General features: G+C 58.4%; 1 protein-coding gene across 1 annotated transcript in view; it reads right to left on the bottom strand.

The window, feature by feature from the left end:
* The window catches only part of COPS8 (COP9 signalosome subunit 8), a 124,760-nt gene extending 106,835 nt beyond the window's left edge, over positions 1-17,925 (bottom strand). Inside the window, exons 1-8 of the mRNA XM_004597405.2 lie at positions 17,683-17,925; positions 17,435-17,505; positions 16,541-16,589; positions 15,575-15,707; positions 13,513-13,620; positions 12,478-12,540; positions 11,528-11,575; positions 10,768-10,913 (exon numbers count right to left, since the gene is read on the bottom strand). Of these exons, the coding sequence (XP_004597462.1) occupies positions 10,834-10,913; positions 11,528-11,575; positions 12,478-12,540; positions 13,513-13,620; positions 15,575-15,707; positions 16,541-16,589; positions 17,435-17,505; positions 17,683-17,760 (630 nt within the window). The 5' untranslated portion in view covers positions 17,761-17,925 and the 3' untranslated portion in view covers positions 10,768-10,833. The remainder of the gene's footprint in view (positions 1-10,767; positions 10,914-11,527; positions 11,576-12,477; positions 12,541-13,512; positions 13,621-15,574; positions 15,708-16,540; positions 16,590-17,434; positions 17,506-17,682) is intronic.
* Positions 17,926-18,145: the final 220 nt, after the last annotated feature.

Here is an 18,145-nt window from a genome sequence, read left to right as displayed (position 1 = left end):
CTGTTTCACTCCCCGTACTGCTGTAATGGCTAGAGGCAGGCGAGTCTGAAGCCAAGAGCCATGAACTTCTTTCAGAGCTCTCATGTGGGTGCAGGGGCCCAGGACCCCAGTCCATCTCCCACTGCTTTCTCAGGCACATGAGCAGGGAGCTGGATCAGGAGTGGAGCAGCCGGGACTTGAACCGGTGCTTATACAGGATTTCAGCACTGTAGGCAGTGGCTTAACCCCATGTCACAATACCAGCCAGGAAATCAGGAGTGGCTGTCATGAGTTGTCGGTGGCCCTCGGTCAGGCCAGGGCCTCTCCAGCCTGCGTTCTCCAGCGAAGCCCCGCAGCCCCCTTTGGTGGCCAGCGCTGCGGGCGGGCACAGAGGCGCATGGCGACAGGGAAGCCGTAGCAGCTGCACTCTTGGTGGCCGCCTGGCCCTTGCAGGAGCGACCTGTGGCACATGCAAAGGCGTGTGGAAACGCTCACACTCATGCAAGGAGCAGGAGGCTGGAGGTTCCAGACAGCACCCATGGGACCCCCTCCTTCTCAACCAGGCTTGCTGGGGTGAGCGAGGTAGGGCAGTCTGCAGGCCCTGGACCACGAATCCGCCTGGGGGCCACATGCAGTGGAAAGCACCAAAGCGAGACCAGCATGGTGCCAGCGTGAGAAGGCGGCGCATGGCAAGTGGCTGGGAAGTGGCCTCCAAGGGTGGCTGGACCCAGCCTCTGGAGGGGAGTATGACAGATGGAGCTGGGACTGGCTGCCCAGGCACAGCCAGGTTGTGGGTTCAAGTTCACCATCAGAGACCTGTGTTGGGTGAAATGCCGTCACAGCCTCACCTGAGACACGCAGTGTGGGGCTGGAAGCAGGCCTCGCACATGCGCAGGGCAGCCTCCCAGAGCTCCAGGGAGAAACAGAGTCCCCAGGATTGGGGTCAGTGTGGGTTTGGCTGCAGAGGTCTGAACGGGGCTGCCAGGCTATGGCCACTGTGTGGGGAGTGAACAAGCAGAGGTGACCTCTGTCTTTCAATGATCCTTTTACAAAAAACAGTGATGGGAATCAAGCTTCACATCCCTCACGGATTATCTGCCAAATCCGACTAAAATCACCCATGCCACTACCATGAGAGAAGGATCTGCATCGCAAATCAAAACACTAAATTAAATTAAAAATACTAAGTAACTGGGGAGCACTTTCTGCAACTTCAGAGAAGACTCGCCCCTCTTCAGGGACTGCTCTTAGCCAGGCGTGATCATGAGCTGATGTCCAGGAACGGGGTGACCTTAGACACCAAGGCAATGGTGACTGCACACGTCAACAGCTGGAAACCAGTGACAGCGAGCAGGGGGTTCTGGCAAAGCCTCGGCTGAGGAGCTCCGCGCGAGGGCTTGTAGGCACAGATTCCGCTTCTCCAGTCAGGGTCCTCTGTGCGACCTTGAGGGGGCACTGGGTGGAGGGGCAGAGACGCTGCCTGACACGGGTCCCTGCCTCCACGCCAGCACCTCAAGTGCAGCATCCGTGAGCCGTGACGACACGCGGGACGTCAGGTGATGCTCAGACTCGGAGCCCCTGAGTCTGTTGGGAGCAGTTCCTTATAAACTGCCAGGGGCCAAAGCGGGTCAGCGGAGTGTGCGTTCCATGCTTGTGAGATGGGGTGCAGATCTTGCCAGCTAGTCCCCTACAATCTGGCTCTAGGCTGCCAGGGGCATTTGGAGTTGTGTGGGACATCACTCACAGCATAGTCTCACAGACAACCCCCTCTGGCTTTTAGCTGGTGTGGCTGACCCAGCACAACACACACCAGCGTGTGTCCCTGCCCAGAACAGGATGATTTTCTCCTTGTTCTGAGCTGCCGCTCCAGAAATCAGGGGCAGGAAGCCGACGATGGAATCCAAACGGCCTCCGGGGAGTGCTCCCGCCACATGACTCGGGGAAAATGGTCCCTCGACCACTCGTGTCTAGAAAAGTCATCCAAAGAACTGTGTTGTGTTCAGCAGACCCTGGAGGACAAGGGCCAGCACGGCCGTCCAGCCGCTGCCCAGCCTGGTTGCAGCTAATCCTTGGACAGCTAAACAAAATTGCCTCATCTTTTCTACTGCATTTGGACAGGAATGAACTCAGAGGGAAGTGATTACCTTGTGACCAGATCATCCAGGGTCAGCAGCTCCACCTTCCTCCCGCTGCGGTGCTAGCACAGGCTCTCCAGGGAGAGGGGTCACAGAGAGGTCCACACTCCCACCCAGGGCGCTCCAGCCACGGGCCAACAGACACCGCTGCCCCGTCTTCCAGTTTGGAGTTTAATGGCCAGTGTTTGTCAAGATCTCCCCCTAGATACACTGACATCCAGGAGACTCCTGAGAGCAGCCGATTTTGCTCAGCAGGTAGAGCGGCCCTTGCTGTTGCCAAGTGGGTGGATGAGGGCCGAGGGAATGAATGCCACAGGCTGGCGTCCGGGGCCTCCTGTCCCTGCTACAGAAGAAGGTGCAGGATGAGGGGGAGATGTCCCTAATGTTATTGGAGTGTGGACATTGACACGAGCATCTTCGTCCCTGCCTCCTTCTCTCGGCTTCCATGAGGCAGAGGTTCTCGCTGTGTCTGAGCCACAGTCACAGGCGGCTACACAGAGCAATGCGACTGTTCCAGAGCGAGCCGTGCTGCGAGCATTAAACACGCCTGGGATTTCCAACAGCTAGGAGCACGCAGATTCGCTGAAGGCTTGGTGTCCTCGGTGTGATGACATGTGGGTCGGGCTCAGTAAGCTGCTAAAGCTGATCTTCATTTGCACATCTTCCTGTGTCAGAGGACCTGAAGTTGGGAGTGTTCTCTCTCCACCTCTCACAGAAAGAACTTCGTTTACATGTGGCTGCACTGGTGGCCCAAACAGTTCAAAAGCTATTCTTTGTGTTGGGTGGAAGGGGGCCTTTCCCAGCCTCCCCCATCTTTTCTCCTGGCAATAAACAAAATTCCTCCACACGCGGTCGGAGCCAATGTTAGAAGATGGTCCCAAGCCCATTTTTCCTTCTCAAGCAGAGTAGCCTGTCCTGCTCACAAACACCCCCTCTGGCGACACGTGCCAAAGATGATGTATCAAAAGCTTGGAAAATGTCGGGATATCTTGTTGGATGATTTCTTGAGTAACTCAAAGATGTTGCAGCCCACGGACTGTCCGCTGCCTTGCCCAGTGATTCTGGGTACTTACATTTCCCCTTTAGAAATTATAGGAGTAGTAGTGTCCTTGCAACCTGGGATGGAATGTGCAGACTGTTCCAGGAGAGCTCTGGGAGTGACGGTGATCTCCTGCCCTGTGTGCTGGCTCTGACTTGGTCTGGGGCATAATCCTCACTCAGGAGGGTCCCAGGTTATTCCCGGTTGTCCCTGCACTGGCTCCCTCGCTGAGCCTTGGGTGGGTCACGCCACCATGCCAGCAGACGCAGATACTGGTGGGTAAGGAAAACTGAAGATGAGCTGGCCCACGGTCAGTTCTTGGTTCTCTAGCAGCCCCAGGTGCAGGTCAGGCATGTTACATGCCCCTGGTGGTGGAGCTGGCCCACGGTCAGTTCTTGGTTCTCTAGCAGCCCCAGGTGCAGGTCAGGCATGTTACATGCCCCTGGTGGTGGAGCTGGCCCACGGTCAGTTCTTGGTTCTCTAGCAGCCCCAGGTGCAGGTCAGACATGTTACATGTTCCTGGTGGTGGAGCTGGCCCACGGTCAGTTCTTGGTTCTCTAGCAGCCCCAGGTGCAGGTCAGGCATGTTACATGTTCCTGGTGGTGGAGCTGGCCCACGGTCAGTTCTTGGTTCTCTAGCAGCCCCAGGTGCAGGTCAGGCATGTTACATGTTCCTGGTGGTGGAGCTGGCCCACGGTCAGTTCTTGGTGCTCTAGCAGCCCCAGGTGCAGGTCAGGCATGTTACATGTTCCTGGTGGTGGAGCTGGCCCACGGTCAGTTCTTGGTTCTCTAGCAGCCCCAGGTACAGGTCAGACATGTTACATGGGTGGAACTGGAGAAGGTCCCACAGCACCAGACAGGCAGCCCTGTGCCTGGAGTGGATGCGGTTTCTGGTAAGCATGGCCCGTTACTCCTCGCAGATGACAAAGGCTGCCTCAGTTACTGTCGGTCACCCCGTACCCTTACTGAGGGTTGCACACTACTGTCTGAGCAGAGGAGACACCTGGACACATAGCTGGTGCTGCCTGGCCCGGTCACCAACCCCATCTGTCCCAGCACAGGTACACGACTGATGTGCCTGAGCAGGTGGCTGATGAGAGCCTAGGATGCCAGCTGGTGCAGTTGGCGGGTTAGGCGCCCCTCTGAGTGCTGTCCCCTGCTGGGCCTGGTTGGACATCAGGGATCTGCATGTTGTGTGCCCGCTGCATCCTGCTGACCCATGGACCTCCTTCCCAGACACCTCAAGCTTTCAGGTCTTGCTCCTGGAGGCCCCTGACCGACCAGCCTGCCCATTTGCGGCTGTCTTTTGAGGCAACTTTTCTCTGTGCAAAGCTAGTGGTCAAGAATACCGCTCAGAGCTCGGTCCTGGGGGGTGCCGTCACTGGCCACGGGCCCCCGAGTGGGTCTGGGCCTTGCATCCCGGGGACACATGCGGACTTGGCCTGGGATTTTGCTGCCACCGGAAGCAGCTTGAGAGTGTTCTCCCGTAAAATGATGTGTGTGAGTGCAAGGGGAAATGTCCACCGTCTTGGGCACCTGCCTGGACACCTTCGCCTGTTCCCTAGGATCTGCTGTCACTGAGCAAGGAGCTGGGGCTGCCCCGACAGCAGCGGGGCAAAGCCCACGTGCAGAGATCCTGCTCATAAAGATGTTTCTCTTTTTGAGGAATTCTTTTCCATGTGCACCAGATATTCTTGAGAGATCTTGTTCATTCTTTCTACTTTCAATATTTCCTTAACTGTATTGTAAAAACACAAATTTTAAATATTGAGGTGGAATTAGCATACTGTTAAAATCTCTAAATGTGAGAAACACACTTAAACATGTTATGATTAAAATTTTGATACTTGGAGTTAATTCCCTGTGTTTTTAAACGTGCGCTAAGAGGCACATAGAATTCTGGCTGTGAGGTTGGAGTTCATGTTCAGAACCAGAAATCCACACAGAATAGAGTTCAGCTTAAAACAAACTTTATTAGGAGCCCTCCTGGTGAGGCTCACTGGTCTGGCAGACAGCGGGCCAGGGAAGTTGGGCTCAGGGCACGCGAGGGGTTGTTCTTACCAGGGGACTGTGGAAGTGGGATCTGTCCGCCACTGCTGGCTGAGGAGGAACCTGCCTGCTCCCAGGGCGGCCTTACCAGCCACCCTTCTCAGCCTCCTACACCGGCTGGGCCTCACACAGGCCCTTGGAGCTGGCGCCCACGCTGAGGTAAACGGAAACCCGGGAAGGTGAACTCAGAGCACGCACCAAGTTCCCCGTCTTCCTTCCCAGGACAAACACTTGAAATCCACGCACGTGTGCCTGCGCCCCAACTCTGGGGAACGCCTCGGCTCCCTCTCTCCCTCCCTCGTGGGCCTGATTTTATTCCTTTTCCTCTCAGAGTTCCCGAAGTTGGAAAGGAGCGGGAAGAGGCCCCAGGCCTCCAGGCCAGCTCCCTGCAGCCTAGAGCGAAGGTTGCACCGACACCTTGCCAGTTGCCAACATGGTTTTTTTTTCCTTTGCTTTGGTAGTGAGCATTTTTCTTGCTTCTCGTGTACATAAAAAGCAACATATTTGAAACCTTTTATTTACTTCTTTTTCTAAACAATACTGGAAATCACTTTATATCAACAATGTTTGTTTTTTTATTTATATTAAAGACATCGAGGTGAGAGAGAGGGAGATGTGAGGAAGAATATACATGAATCTTGTGCCTGCTTGGTTTTCAATGCCCACCTGCCTGCAACGGCCAGGCTGGGCCAGGGTTAACTAGGAGCCTGGAACCCCCCCCAGGCCTCCCGTGCGGCCAGCAGGAACCCACGCACTGGAGCCATTCGGTCACTTTCCCCATAGTACAGGAAGCTGGATGGGAAGCAGGCAGCTGGGCTCGCGTGGAACGGGGTGTCCACCCTGGTCACTGTCCTTCTCGAGGGAGCTAGCCACTTAAAATCCTTCATGTTTGCTGGAGTAAGATTGTTCACCATCTCCCCTAGCCAGCGCGTGTTGTTTCCAATGTGTCCACGTTGTTTTCTGTTTATTAATCTTCTCGGGGAGTTGTCATTGTTGGTGCTTACGAACCGTCACCTTTTCAGTCTAATGTTTGGCTTCCTGCTCTTCGTTGTGCCTCATTTCTTCCTGATTTAGGTTTTAATTGGATAGTTCACTGACTTTTTAATGTCACTACTTCTCTAATAATTTTTAAAACTTTTTTTCTTAAAAAAACACTTTTTACTTGTAGGTGTACGTATCTGTCTTTGGTCAGCTTTGGGGGGTCCCATACAGCTCACCAGACTCACTTTCCTGAAGTTGAAAAGTTTGGACCCCTAATTTGAAATAGTAACAATCCAGGCGCGCTTCCTCGTAGTTTCACGTTGTTACTAACACTTACCTTCCAGTTTTCCCAGAATGAGCTGATGTTTATTTCTGTCCTTTGTAAATGTAGGACTTCAAGAGTCAACATGTGCTCCATTTTGACAAATGCTTTGGACAGCATGAAGATGTGTCACCGGACACTCTGGGTGGTCAGCTGTCCCGTTCTGTGCGCTTCCTGGTGATAATGCTGATGACACCAGCAACTAAGAAACACACCCGCTCCCCCCCCACCCCCACCCTCTATTTCCACTTACCTCCTGAACATAGATTCAGGTTGCTACACACCCCTGCTGCCTGTGGACTGACCCATGTAGGAGTAACAGCCCCCAAGGTGTCGATCTCTGACTCAGTGAACACACCGACTCTGTGAGAAAAGTGTAAGGCCGAACTTCCTGCTCAGAACCAGAAATCTACACACAATAAGGTTCAGTTTAACACAAGCTTTCCTGGGCCCGGTGTGGTGGCCTAGCGGCTAAAGCCCTCACCTTAAACGTGCCGGGATCCGGCCTGGCAGCCCCACTTCCCATCCAGCTCCCTGCTTGTGGCCAGGGAAAGCAGTCAAGGACAGCCCAAAGCCTTGGGACCCCACACTTGTGTGAGAGACTCACAAGAGGTTCCTGGCTCCTGGCTTCAGACTGGCACAGCTCTGGCTGTTGAGGCCACTTGGGGAGTGATCATCAGACCGATCTTCCTCTCTGTCTCTCCTCCTCTATGTAGATCTGACTTTCAGATACAAATAAAATAAATCTTAAAAAAAAAAAAGACAAGCTTTCCTAGGAGCACTGATGTTCGCTAGACCTGCACACAGAGCAGGCCAGGGAAGCCGAGCCTGCGGAGCGCGAGGCGTTATTTTTATCAAGGGCCTGTAACAAGGAACGGAGGCGAGGTCTGGGGGACTAGGGAATGCGCCTTGCTGTGCAGTTCTGTAGGCTCCTTCGGGCCTTGGTGAACCCACATGTCACTGCATTCTACGAGTCCAGCCGTACCAGCCATCTTCCTTGGCCTCCTCCTGGGCTGACCCTCACACGGCCCAACTGGACCTTACAAAAGGGACATTAAGTCAGTTAGGCTGCTAATCAGCTCACCGTTGGGTGACCATCCTAGATTTCCAGATTGGCCCAACATAACTGAGGCCCAGAGGCTCAAGCGTGCGAAGGACCTGGCCCGATGCTGGAAGTGCAGGGAAGTGCAGGAGGTGGCTGGGAGCCATGGAATACAGGTGGCTTCGACAAAGGGGGCGCGTCACCCCATGGGGGCCCACGGAGGACCTCTGCACTGCCCAACTGTGAGGCAACGCTTCCACATTGATCCGTGTCGGTAAGTTAGTGGCAATTTGTTACAGCTGCAACTCGATTTTCATTAGAAATTGTTTTCTAAGTAGTTGCTGTGGTGCAGTGGGTTAAGACGCTCCTTGACACGAGCACTGGTCCGAGTCCTGCCTGCCCCGCTTCAGATCCAGCTCCCTCCGCACTGCTGCGCCCCGGGTGCCCTGTCAGCTCTGGCCATTGTAGTCTCGTGGCTGGAAGATCTGCCACTCTCAACCAAGTCAATCTGAAGTTTTCTCTAATAACCTGGTTGTCTTGAGGTTTACTTTGTCTAAGCCGCTAGTTCTCTCAAGTGGCATTTGCATGGGCATACTTCTGCAATGTTCAATTACAAAGAAGACTGAAATTGGACCTCTTTTACACAGCAAAGTAAAACCGTTTCCTCAGGGGGCTGCGCTGGGAACGGCCCCTCTTGCATGGCCCTCCCCCCGGGCCCTCAAGGCACCGACTTCGGCTTCCAGCAGTCACTGACGCGGCAACTCCTTTCCTTTGGGTTTATCCTGTGTGGAGTTTTCCAACCTTCTGTCTCAGAAGTCCAGGACCCAACTGTTCTATTTTCTCTCCTTCTTGGTTCCGAGGTCCGTTTCCAGTTAGGTTCTAACGTGTCCTGTGCTTGTCCTTTGGAGAGGGCCACCTGCTTTCCCGTGCCCTCCGCTGCTGTCCTCCCTCCCTCCGCACCTGCAGGCTCCCCAGCCCCGCCTGCCACGGAGCCCAGCGGGCCTGCAGGAGCCCCGGGCTGTGGACAGCCTTGACTTGCCCTTCTTGGGCCTCCTGCTTGAGGTGGCTTAGATGTCCACCAGCTGTCTTGCAGGAGGCACAGTGTGATCTCTGGCGGCCTCACTCTCAGGAGCCCTGCCTGGGGAGAATGGCCACGGTCCATGGGTGGCTAGCTTCTCCCCCAGGCTCTTGCTGCACATGCTGCCAGAGGGCCCCGAGGACTTGGCGGGGGATCTCTGCTTCTCCCCCTCAGGGTCCTCCCTTCCCTCCTCCTGGGCTTTGAGCAGTTACTGCTCTTGCGCCCTCTGCTGCAGGCCACCCCTCAGCCACCTCCGCGCCGACTCTCAGTGCACCTGCAGGCGGCACAGGACACACTTCACGCTCGGTCCCAGCAACTGCTCATTTCCGACAGGTCGTGTTGCTGCAGGGTGCTGGTTTCCTAGCCCTGTCTGTATTAAGTAAATGGAATTCTTGTCCCAAGATTTTCATCAGCAGCTTTTTTCTGCCCTGTTGTTCCCAAACTGGATCAGTGAACAGGGCAACGAGGCCTGAGGGCTGGCGCTGCCTTGTACAAAGAGCAAGTTATTTTAGTGTGACCACCAGCGCGGGTGGGACTGAGCCCAGGCGCTGTGCCTCACCAGGAACGCTCTCACTTTCAGCCAGCGGAGCTTCACTCCCAGTTGGTCTCTCCCGCTCCCTGACGGCAGTGTCCAGCGACAGCCTGCTCACGTTAGCTCCGTGCACACATGCACTGCCCGCTGGAGCTACCTGCAGCAGAGCCGCGGCTGGCCGGGCGGTGCGCACCGTCACGGGGGACTTCCGTGAGCCCGCTCCCGAGGGGCAGGGGTCAGAAGCAGCACCCCGCAGCAGGACGAGCCCCCCAGGACAGGTTTAGGACTGCTGGCTGCTAACAGCACTGTGCGTCATTTTATCCCATCATAGCTTTTAATGACAATGATATAGACTGTTTTGTGAAATTCGCCACGAAATCCCATTCAAGAGTCTCCAGCCCCGGTCACACCCGGCATGCAGAACGGTGCTGGACTCAACATTTCTGACGCAGGTCAGGGCTCAGCAGCCACTGTATTCACTTGGGCTCTTCCTTCAACTACTTCTACAGACGGAAAGCAGCTTGTGTGTACTCGCAACCTCCGCCACCGCCCGTGGCCAGCCCGAGGGCCAGTTCCTCTGCCCTCTGCACTCACTGTGGAGCCCTGCTGCGGGGTGCACTCACCCAGCCTGTGAGCAAACAGGCGGGCTGCTTCCAACCTGCTGTTACAAACAAGGCCCACGGACAGCAAATGAACTTAAAACCCAGAAGTGAAAGGCTGGTGTCTGGGCTTTGGCTTCACCTGCCGGCCGGGGGTTTTACCACCACGGCCTGGTGACCAAGTGTAAGTTGCAAGCTTTTCCTGTATGTGCTGGAACACTAAAGCCCAAGCGTCTGGAACGAACCCACTCACCAGGAGAGGCTCACTCACCACGCTCGCTCTCGCTCCTGCTGAGACGGGCGCGCTGGGGTGACGGCAGCGCAGGAGCTCAGAGGACAAGGTGCAGAATCAAACATTTATTGAACAAACGCACAACAACTGAACTAAGGGAGCTTTACTCTGAAGATACAATCCATGGCTGCATGAGTCGGCGGGCTCTCCCCGGGCCCTGAGACGCGTTCAGGGCATCTCTGAGCAGCAGAGCCTGAGCCGGAGGTGGGCACAGCCCGGAGGCCGTGGCTGCTCGGGGCCCTGCCCCCACCATGTGCACGCCACACTTCCCCGTGGCCTGGTGGCCTCACAACCTGCATGTCTCACGAATGCCTGATGTCAACACGTGCGTGGCAGGCCTACCACACCCAGCAAGGACACACTCACGCTGCTGGAAAAAGCGTGAACGGTTCATTTGTTCTTGGCTATTTTCTGTATCAGGACGTGGGAAGGGAGCGCTTTCTGCAAAGAGTGGGAGTCACAGTCCCCAGCAGCCCCGGGCCGGGCCACGAGGACGGTCCTCCCCTGACCACGCCGAGTGCGACCAACTGTGCAGGCGGCAGTGTGTGTCCACGCGCGGGGAGGAGAGCGCCGACGAGCCGCTTCTATACGAGGCAAAAAGCTCACTCCTGAGTCAGTGGGAAACAGAAACTGCGTAATACTGACAGGCTAACTAGTACACCAAACGAAAACTGTGGCGACGACTGCAGCCTGCCTTGGCAGGTGTGTCAGCCAAGTGACAAACATATACATTCCTCCGTGTGCCACTCCAGTGGATGCTGAAGGTGGACCTTGACCTTGGGGCTGTCAGTTCTCCAGGAAGGCCACGTAGTCCGTCAGCCTGGCTAGCTGCTGCTCGTTGGGGATCGGGGGCAGCGCGGCTGGTTCTGCAAGAGACCCACACGCGCTCGCCGTCACACACGGGCGCCCAGCTCTGCCACGTTCAGACCACACAGGCCTCGCAGCGGCCAGGGTGCTTTGGAGAAACAAGTCGAGAAGCCTCGACTTCCACGGGCAGGGTGCGTGTTCCTCGACCGGGCGAGAAGGCAAACCTGGCACCGCTGTGCCGGGGCGTTCGAGGCGAGGGAACGTACTCTGACCATGCCACACTGCACCAGATCCCACCTCCGAGGAGGGGCCCTCCCTACGCGCCATCAGCCCACAGAGCAGCCACGCAGCGCCCCCCAGGGGCCGGCGACTGCTACAGGAGGACAGCACAAGCAGCAGCAGCCCACGCTCCTCCAGGGGTGACACCTGCCACTAGGGAGCAGGCGACAGCCAGGGACGTGAGGGAAGCCAGCAGGGGGCGCTGCAGGTCACAGTGCGGGCGGCTGAAGGGGTGCCAGGTTCACCCTCATGACCCGAGTGCCACTCTAAGTGTGCGCCCCTGGATCTTTTGCTGCAAGGTTGGAACTAAGTAAAACACACACACAAAACACCACCACAGAAAGTTAGCAACAACGAAACATTTTTACCTGAGCAGAGGAAAATGCATACATACCTGATAAGGGAATAAATTTGTTAAAGGAAACATCTAGGGCCCCTGCAACTGCAATAAAACAAACAAAAAACCAAAATTAGACACACTGTGAAGACCTGACTTGTAAGCCAGTGTGAGGCGTGCTGGCGAGAGCTGTTTCCTGAGACACCCGAGTCCGCAGTGGACAGGCCTCCCCGCCCCACACCTGATACCACAGGACGCTCCGCAGCAGTACCAAGATCAGAACAGGCAATCTGAGCAGGAAGCCTGGGCTGCCGGGATGGTCAGGGTCAGGGTCAGGGTCAGGGTCATGGAATGTGGCCTGCAGGCTGGCAGGCAAGGACGCTGCCCTGAGGATGAGGAAGAGGAGCCGGCAGGCTGGAATGAGCAGAGCTCCCGTCAGGGAGCAGGGCGGAGTGGGGTACGGGACCCACGGCCTTTGGGGAACCCAGGCCGCTGGTCTGTGGAGTGGACAGGTGACAGCCACACTTCTCAATGAAGGCAAGGTTTAGGTATAAGGGGCCAGCGCCAGGGAAGAGCCGGGTCAGCTGCCACTGGATACCACGCCCCTCACGAACACCTGCCAAGTCTGAGCGGTGCCACCTAAGGCCCTGGACCCTGCACAGCTCCTGGGCAGCAGAACGGCCCCAGGGCGGGGCTCCCGCAGTCATGAGACTGGGTGCAGCCCAGGCTCCTGGCTGCAGCTGGTGCAGTCCCAGCCCCCGCAGTCATGTGGGGATAGAACCGCAGGTGGAAGGCCTCCCTCCCTCCCTCCCTCTCAAACAGCTCCATAAACTGAGGTGCAGTATTAAACACCTACAAAGCAGTCAGGTGACCCTGCAGATTCCAGGTGTCCACCGCACACGTGTCTCCCATGTGCTCTAACAGAATTTTACACCAAGGTGTTCACCTGTGGGGACCCCGACACAGCCCCCCAGCTACGTCCGGAGCAGGGCGTGGGCATCACGTACCTGGCTTCCTAGGCAGCACCATCCTTGTGGTGGAGTCGGCTTGCCATCCCTGCTCCAGGACACCTACAGAGAGGATGTGCGGACACATGATGGGGCGACAGGACGAGACACACCCGCCCCTGCGACACGGCGTTCGCAGAGGGACCTGCATGTGTATCCTCCCTAGCAGCAGGGAGACGCGTTCTGAACTGCTTCTACAAGATGCACCACAGCCTCAGTCTCCTCGGGCCAGGCTGCTGGAAGCCCCAGCACTCCAACCTCATCAGCACATTCAGAATGAACACAAGGAAGCTATGTCTAAAGTAGTCATCTCACTGGGGATCTGACGACGGGGCATGGCAACAGGTGACCGCCACTGACCACAGGTGGGCTGTCAAGGATCCGCCAGGAAGTACAGGGACTGTGAAGTGGGCCTCTGAGCCAGGGCACACAGGGACGGCACGGCACTGGGTGTGCCCAGGCAGTCCCCTCAGGAACGGGCTCTGGAGCGCGTCCCATACAACAACAACCATCCACAAACTTAGGGACCAAAACATGTGACTGGACGAGTAACAGTGAGCCTGCCCCCACGTCCACCATGTAAGCCCTGGAAATATAAGAGAGGGGGACCAGCTTCCAACAAGCACCAGGGTGTGTGTGCAGGCGGGCAGGTGCCTGGGCAGTGGCTGGACAATCACTACGCCAAGGACACCATGAGGTGAGGGCGGCGGAGGCAGCTGGAACTCGGGGCTGCGTCAAGCGGCCTGCCCCAGCGCAGGTGGAACCAGGACTCCTAACACAGACAAGGAGCCCCATCAGGACGGGCCTTCCCAGCTGGGCTGCGGCGGGCCACAGGCTGGCAGCTGCAGACCCTCGAGGAGTGCGAGAAGGGAGCTCTGGGCGGACCCTGCACTGTCTGTCTCCTGCCACACTCCCAAAGCAATGGACCCGATTTCCCAGCACATCCCGCGCCCAGGATCTCAGAGACACTACTGTGAACCTGCAGCCCACGTGTCCACCGTCGCCTCCCTAGTAGGGACAAGCAAGGACAGGTACCTTTCACAGCTTCCTCCACAGGCAGGCCCACGAAGGCAGCGAAGTCGTCGGCAACAATGGAGGTGTACGCCTGGGAGACCAGGGCCAGGGCTCGCCTCCTCGTGGCGTCTGTGGGAAGGGGGAGCGCAGAACGTACAGCGAGGGCAGGCGTTACCGGCACGTGGGAGCTGTGCGTGCCCACCACGACCGTGGGGCTGACGGGGTCGGGAACACGAACGCTCTCTTCACAACGCCCACGGGCCTCGAGTTCTCTTGTGAACACCCCACGTGTGGGTCTCACCTTTCTAGCCACTAGAACACACTCTCTTCACTTCCATTTTCTCACGACCTTTCTGAAGCACCCATCTGTGTGCGCATGTACCTGCCATGGTGCTAAGCACACGCTACTCAAGCTTCCATGTAAATGACAAAGAAAATTACAAAGGTGGAGAACAATCAGTAGACACAGTATTCAAACTCCAGACGCACACCTGCACCTTGGCTCACTTCACACACAAGGGAATCAAGGGCAGGGAGCCCACCACGGGACGAGCCGTCCCGCTCGAGGGGTCTCCAACAACCATGGGACGAGCCGTCCCGCTCGAGGGGTCTCCAACAACTATGGGACGAGCCGTCCAACTCGGGAGGTCTCCGACACAGGAGCCCACATCAGCCCTGCACCTCCACCCTGGCCTCGTCCCAGCCTGCCAGGCACTGACGTCCCTCCTGCTCCTGCCCTGAGCTGACACTGCCACGGCACCAGCAGACGCTGTGGGGCTCCAGCTTCGCAAGGCTGCACGGGATCACGCCACAGCAGATGGGAACTGTGGACGCCAGCAGCCCAGGCTGCCCCAGCTGTTCCCTTACCAAAGGGCCCCTCTGTGCGCCTGTCCATGTGCCTGGGGAATATTCCAGATTTAGCTTTCCACATTTCATTCACAAGTCTATACCACACAACATGCTGAAACATGCTGTGACACTGTCCCTCAGTGGGGCTCCCTCAGACACGCTGGCGCCACACCGGCCCCTGCGCCTCTGTCCCTCGGGACTTGGGGCGCCACACCGGCCCCTGGCCTCTGTCCCTCGGGACTTGGGGCGCCACACCGGCCCCTGCGCCTCTGTCCCTCGGGACTTGGGGAGCCACACCGGCCCCTGGCCTGCATTCACATTACCCCCATCTCTCTGGCCGCCTCTTAGCTCACAGCACTGCTTGTCCTTCTATTTTTATTTCTGTGTATCTGAAGGCCCAGATTAAGGGAGAATGAGCCAGTGCTGCCATCTGCTGCCATCTGCTGCTTTATGACACCCCACCAGAACTGGTCAGGCCAGCCCAGCTCCAGAGCAGGTGGCAGGACCCACCGCTTGAGCCACCCTGCTGCCTCCGGGGCTCCCCAGTAGGACACGCACTTGGGTATGCAGTTGCGACATGCCCCAGCTCCAACCCGGGATACAGAATCTCCATACAGTACCTGACCTGGTGCTAAGCCCTCAGAGCTGCAACCTCACCAGCTCTGGCCTGTGTGTCCCATGGAAGCCTCACAGGCCTGCACAGGGCTGGCAGGCGGGGGCAAGGCTTGCCTCCTCTGCCCTGCACCCCCACTCACTCCACTGTCCTTCCCTCCCAGCAGCCACCTGCCTCGCACCTCCATTCAGTCCGTATCAGCCACAAGGAGCCACCTCCTGCTCGCCTGCCCACATGCTGCCCCAGTCCTTTGTATCCACACGCAATCCTGAAAGCTTGCTGATTGGGGAGCTGCCACCTAGAGCCCGCCAGGCCTGAAGCCGTCTCTACAGCCCACGGAGATCATCAGAATTACTGCCCACCTTTAACAGTAAAAGCCCGGTTACCAACAAGAGCAATTTCCATGCAGAATGACACACAGTGAAGTCCCTGCTGCTGACAGGGGCACATCTGGAGCAGATCAGGAATAAGCCAAGACCGCCCCCACAGCGGTGAGGCCTTGCAGGGCCTCCACGACGGGCGGCAGGGCCTCCGGGCACTGGTGCGGCTGACGGCGGGTAGGTCCCTGCTGCCCTCCTCCCACACAGGAGCCCTCCCCGGGGCGGGGACAGGGCCACGCACCTCGCAGGGCCTCCATGATGGGCTGAACGGCCTCCGACCACTGGTGTGCGCTGATGGTGGTATAGATCCCGGGGAAGTCTCTCTGCCAGATGCGCTGTCCCACTGCCCAGATGGCCCCGAGCTCGGCGTCCGCCTGCAACAGCACAGCTATCCTGCACTCATGCCCACTCATGACCTCAGAACAGAGACGCCAAGTGTGCCAGCACTTACGTCACCTTCAGAACACACAGCGGTGCCAAGCGTGCCGCTGTATCATTAAGTCCACAAGCTAAGTTTCTGCTAAGAGATGCAATCCTCTCTGTCCTCCCAATCACACAGGTTTCCAACAGCAGCGGGAATGGATGATTCATTTACTCACTGCTGTGAATGTTACTCCCCTGAGGAAGTGACCCTCGGTGCTTCAGGACAGCCTGGGGACGGCTGTGAAAGACGCTGGGGTACACCACGGCGTGGCCAAGACGGTGGCCAGACTGCCGGCCTCTGCGTCCACCGAGCCCCTGGGACGAGCCCCCTGCCCACGCCCAGGGAACATGACCCTGCCCTCCTGCCGATGGCAGCCCTGGAGGCGGACTCCTGGGCACGTGCAGAGAAGGGCTGCAAACCCCCTTACTCCTCTTAAACCGAGATGCGCCTCCGGGTAAAAAATCACTTCCTCACTTGGAAGGAAACTGCTCACTCACTCCCTGCCCCAAAGCAGAGGCCTCGCCGCCCTGGGAACATCCCCTCGGTGCTGCGAACACTCGTCCAGACTGTGGCTGCAAACACCAGCTCGGACTCGGGGCCGCCCCGGGAGCTGCCCAGCCGAGCACCCGGTCCCCGGCCAGTGTCCACGCACTGCCGACAAACAGCAGACTTCCCAACTTGAGAGAATGTGTTCTTACACCTGAACACCACTCAAACGACTAGCCAAACATGCTTCTGAGGCGTCCCCAGTGCGTGCTACCATCAGAGACCACGGGTACTCACAGACTTGAGGGCAGGCGGGATTCTCTTCCACAGGTATCTCGCGTTATTCCTAATTGACAGCAGCACAAAGAACAATCAGTTCAAAAAAACAGGCACAAAGTCACGAGGCCTTGAGGAAAATATACCCAAGCGTGACTTAAAACACCTTGGTTACACGCAGCTGCTGTGTAGGCACAAACACGCAAGCTGCTTTCAATGACCACGTGACAGGCTGCCACCTGCGGTGGGCTGCCCTGGGCTCCTGGCTGTCCTGGGTTCCCGGCCCCTGGGCTCCTGGCTGCCCTGGGTTCCCGGCCCCTGGGCTCCTGGCCCCTGGCTGCGTGGGCTCCTGGCTGCCCTGGGCTCCTGGCTGCCCTGGGCTCCCGGTCCCTTGGCTCCTGGCCCCTGGCTGCGTGGGCTCCTGGCTGCCCTGGGCTCCTGGCTGCCCTGGGTTCCCGGCCCCTGGGCTCCTGGCCCCTGGCTGCGTGGGCTCCTGGCTGCCCTGGGCTCCTGGCTGCCCTGGGCTCCCGGCCCCTGGGCTCCTGGCCCCTGGCTGCGTGGGCTCCTGGCTGCCCTGGGCTCCTGGCTGCCCTGGGCTCCCGGTCCCTGGGCTCCTGGCCCCTGGCTGCGTGGGCTCCTGGCTGCCCTGGGCTCCTGGCTGCCCTGGGCTCCTGGCCCTTGGGCTCCTGGCTGCCCGGGCTCCTGGCTGCCCTGGCTCCTGGCTGCCCTTGGTTCCCGGCTGTCCTGAGCTCCTGGCCCCAGCTGCCTGCCGGTGGACGCTGCGCTGCCCTGGGCGGCTGCCCCACGTCGGGCTTGGTCCTCCTGTTCTGTGTGTCCGCGTCTCCCACCCAGGAAAAGGCTTCCCTTACAACAACCGACTGAATCGCAAGGTCCCCGCCGACCGCAGCTACTCACATGTCATTATGCAGCAAGTACAAGGCCAGGAGCTGGGCGTACACGGGGGGCGTGGCAATCCCTCCGGGAGCCTAGGAGACACCCCGAAGGGAACAAGCACAAAAACACACTTACCCGCCACTAAAACGAACACACGATCAAGAAATCTCCATTTAAACGGACTCCAACCGCCTCCCTAGGCCCCGTTACCCCGGCCACCGGAGCCAACTCCGAGTCGGAGGCAACCCCGCTCCCCCGCGCACGGCTACCTCGAGCTCCTGGTTCTCGCACTGGTCCAGGAGCTTTTTGAAATTGAAGGCGCCTTCTGCCATCACGGCCACCGGCATCTTCCCGCCCGCACCTGCCAGGCCGCCCGACCCCGCACTGGCCTCGGGGCCGTCGCAGCCGAGGTGACGCACAAAGCCGCCGCCGCGCGCTCCTGCGCATGCGCACCGCCGTCCCGGCGCTCTGGCCGGCCGACTCGGTGCTTGGTGGGCGGTCCGGCCCAACCTCGGGGAGAAGCCACTTCCGCAGCGCGCGGCCGGCGGCGGAAGGGGCGGGGCTGCGGCCGGCGGCGGAAGAGCAGGAGCCCCGAGGGAGGGGCCGGAAGCAAGTGCCACGGGATGCTCGCACCTTGGTCCTCCCTGAGCGCCTCCTGGTCTCACAAGGCACGCGGCCGTGAACGCTGACGTGGGTGTCGCGGGAGCGCGGGCCTTCCCCGGGCCCACTCGT

The sequence above is a fragment of the Ochotona princeps genome, chromosome 5 (assembly GCF_030435755.1).
Source record: "Ochotona princeps isolate mOchPri1 chromosome 5, mOchPri1.hap1, whole genome shotgun sequence".
NCBI lineage: Eukaryota > Metazoa > Chordata > Mammalia > Lagomorpha > Ochotonidae > Ochotona > Ochotona princeps.
The sequence above is the reverse complement of the archived record's forward strand: the minus strand, read 5'-3'. Positions and strand labels throughout refer to the sequence as shown.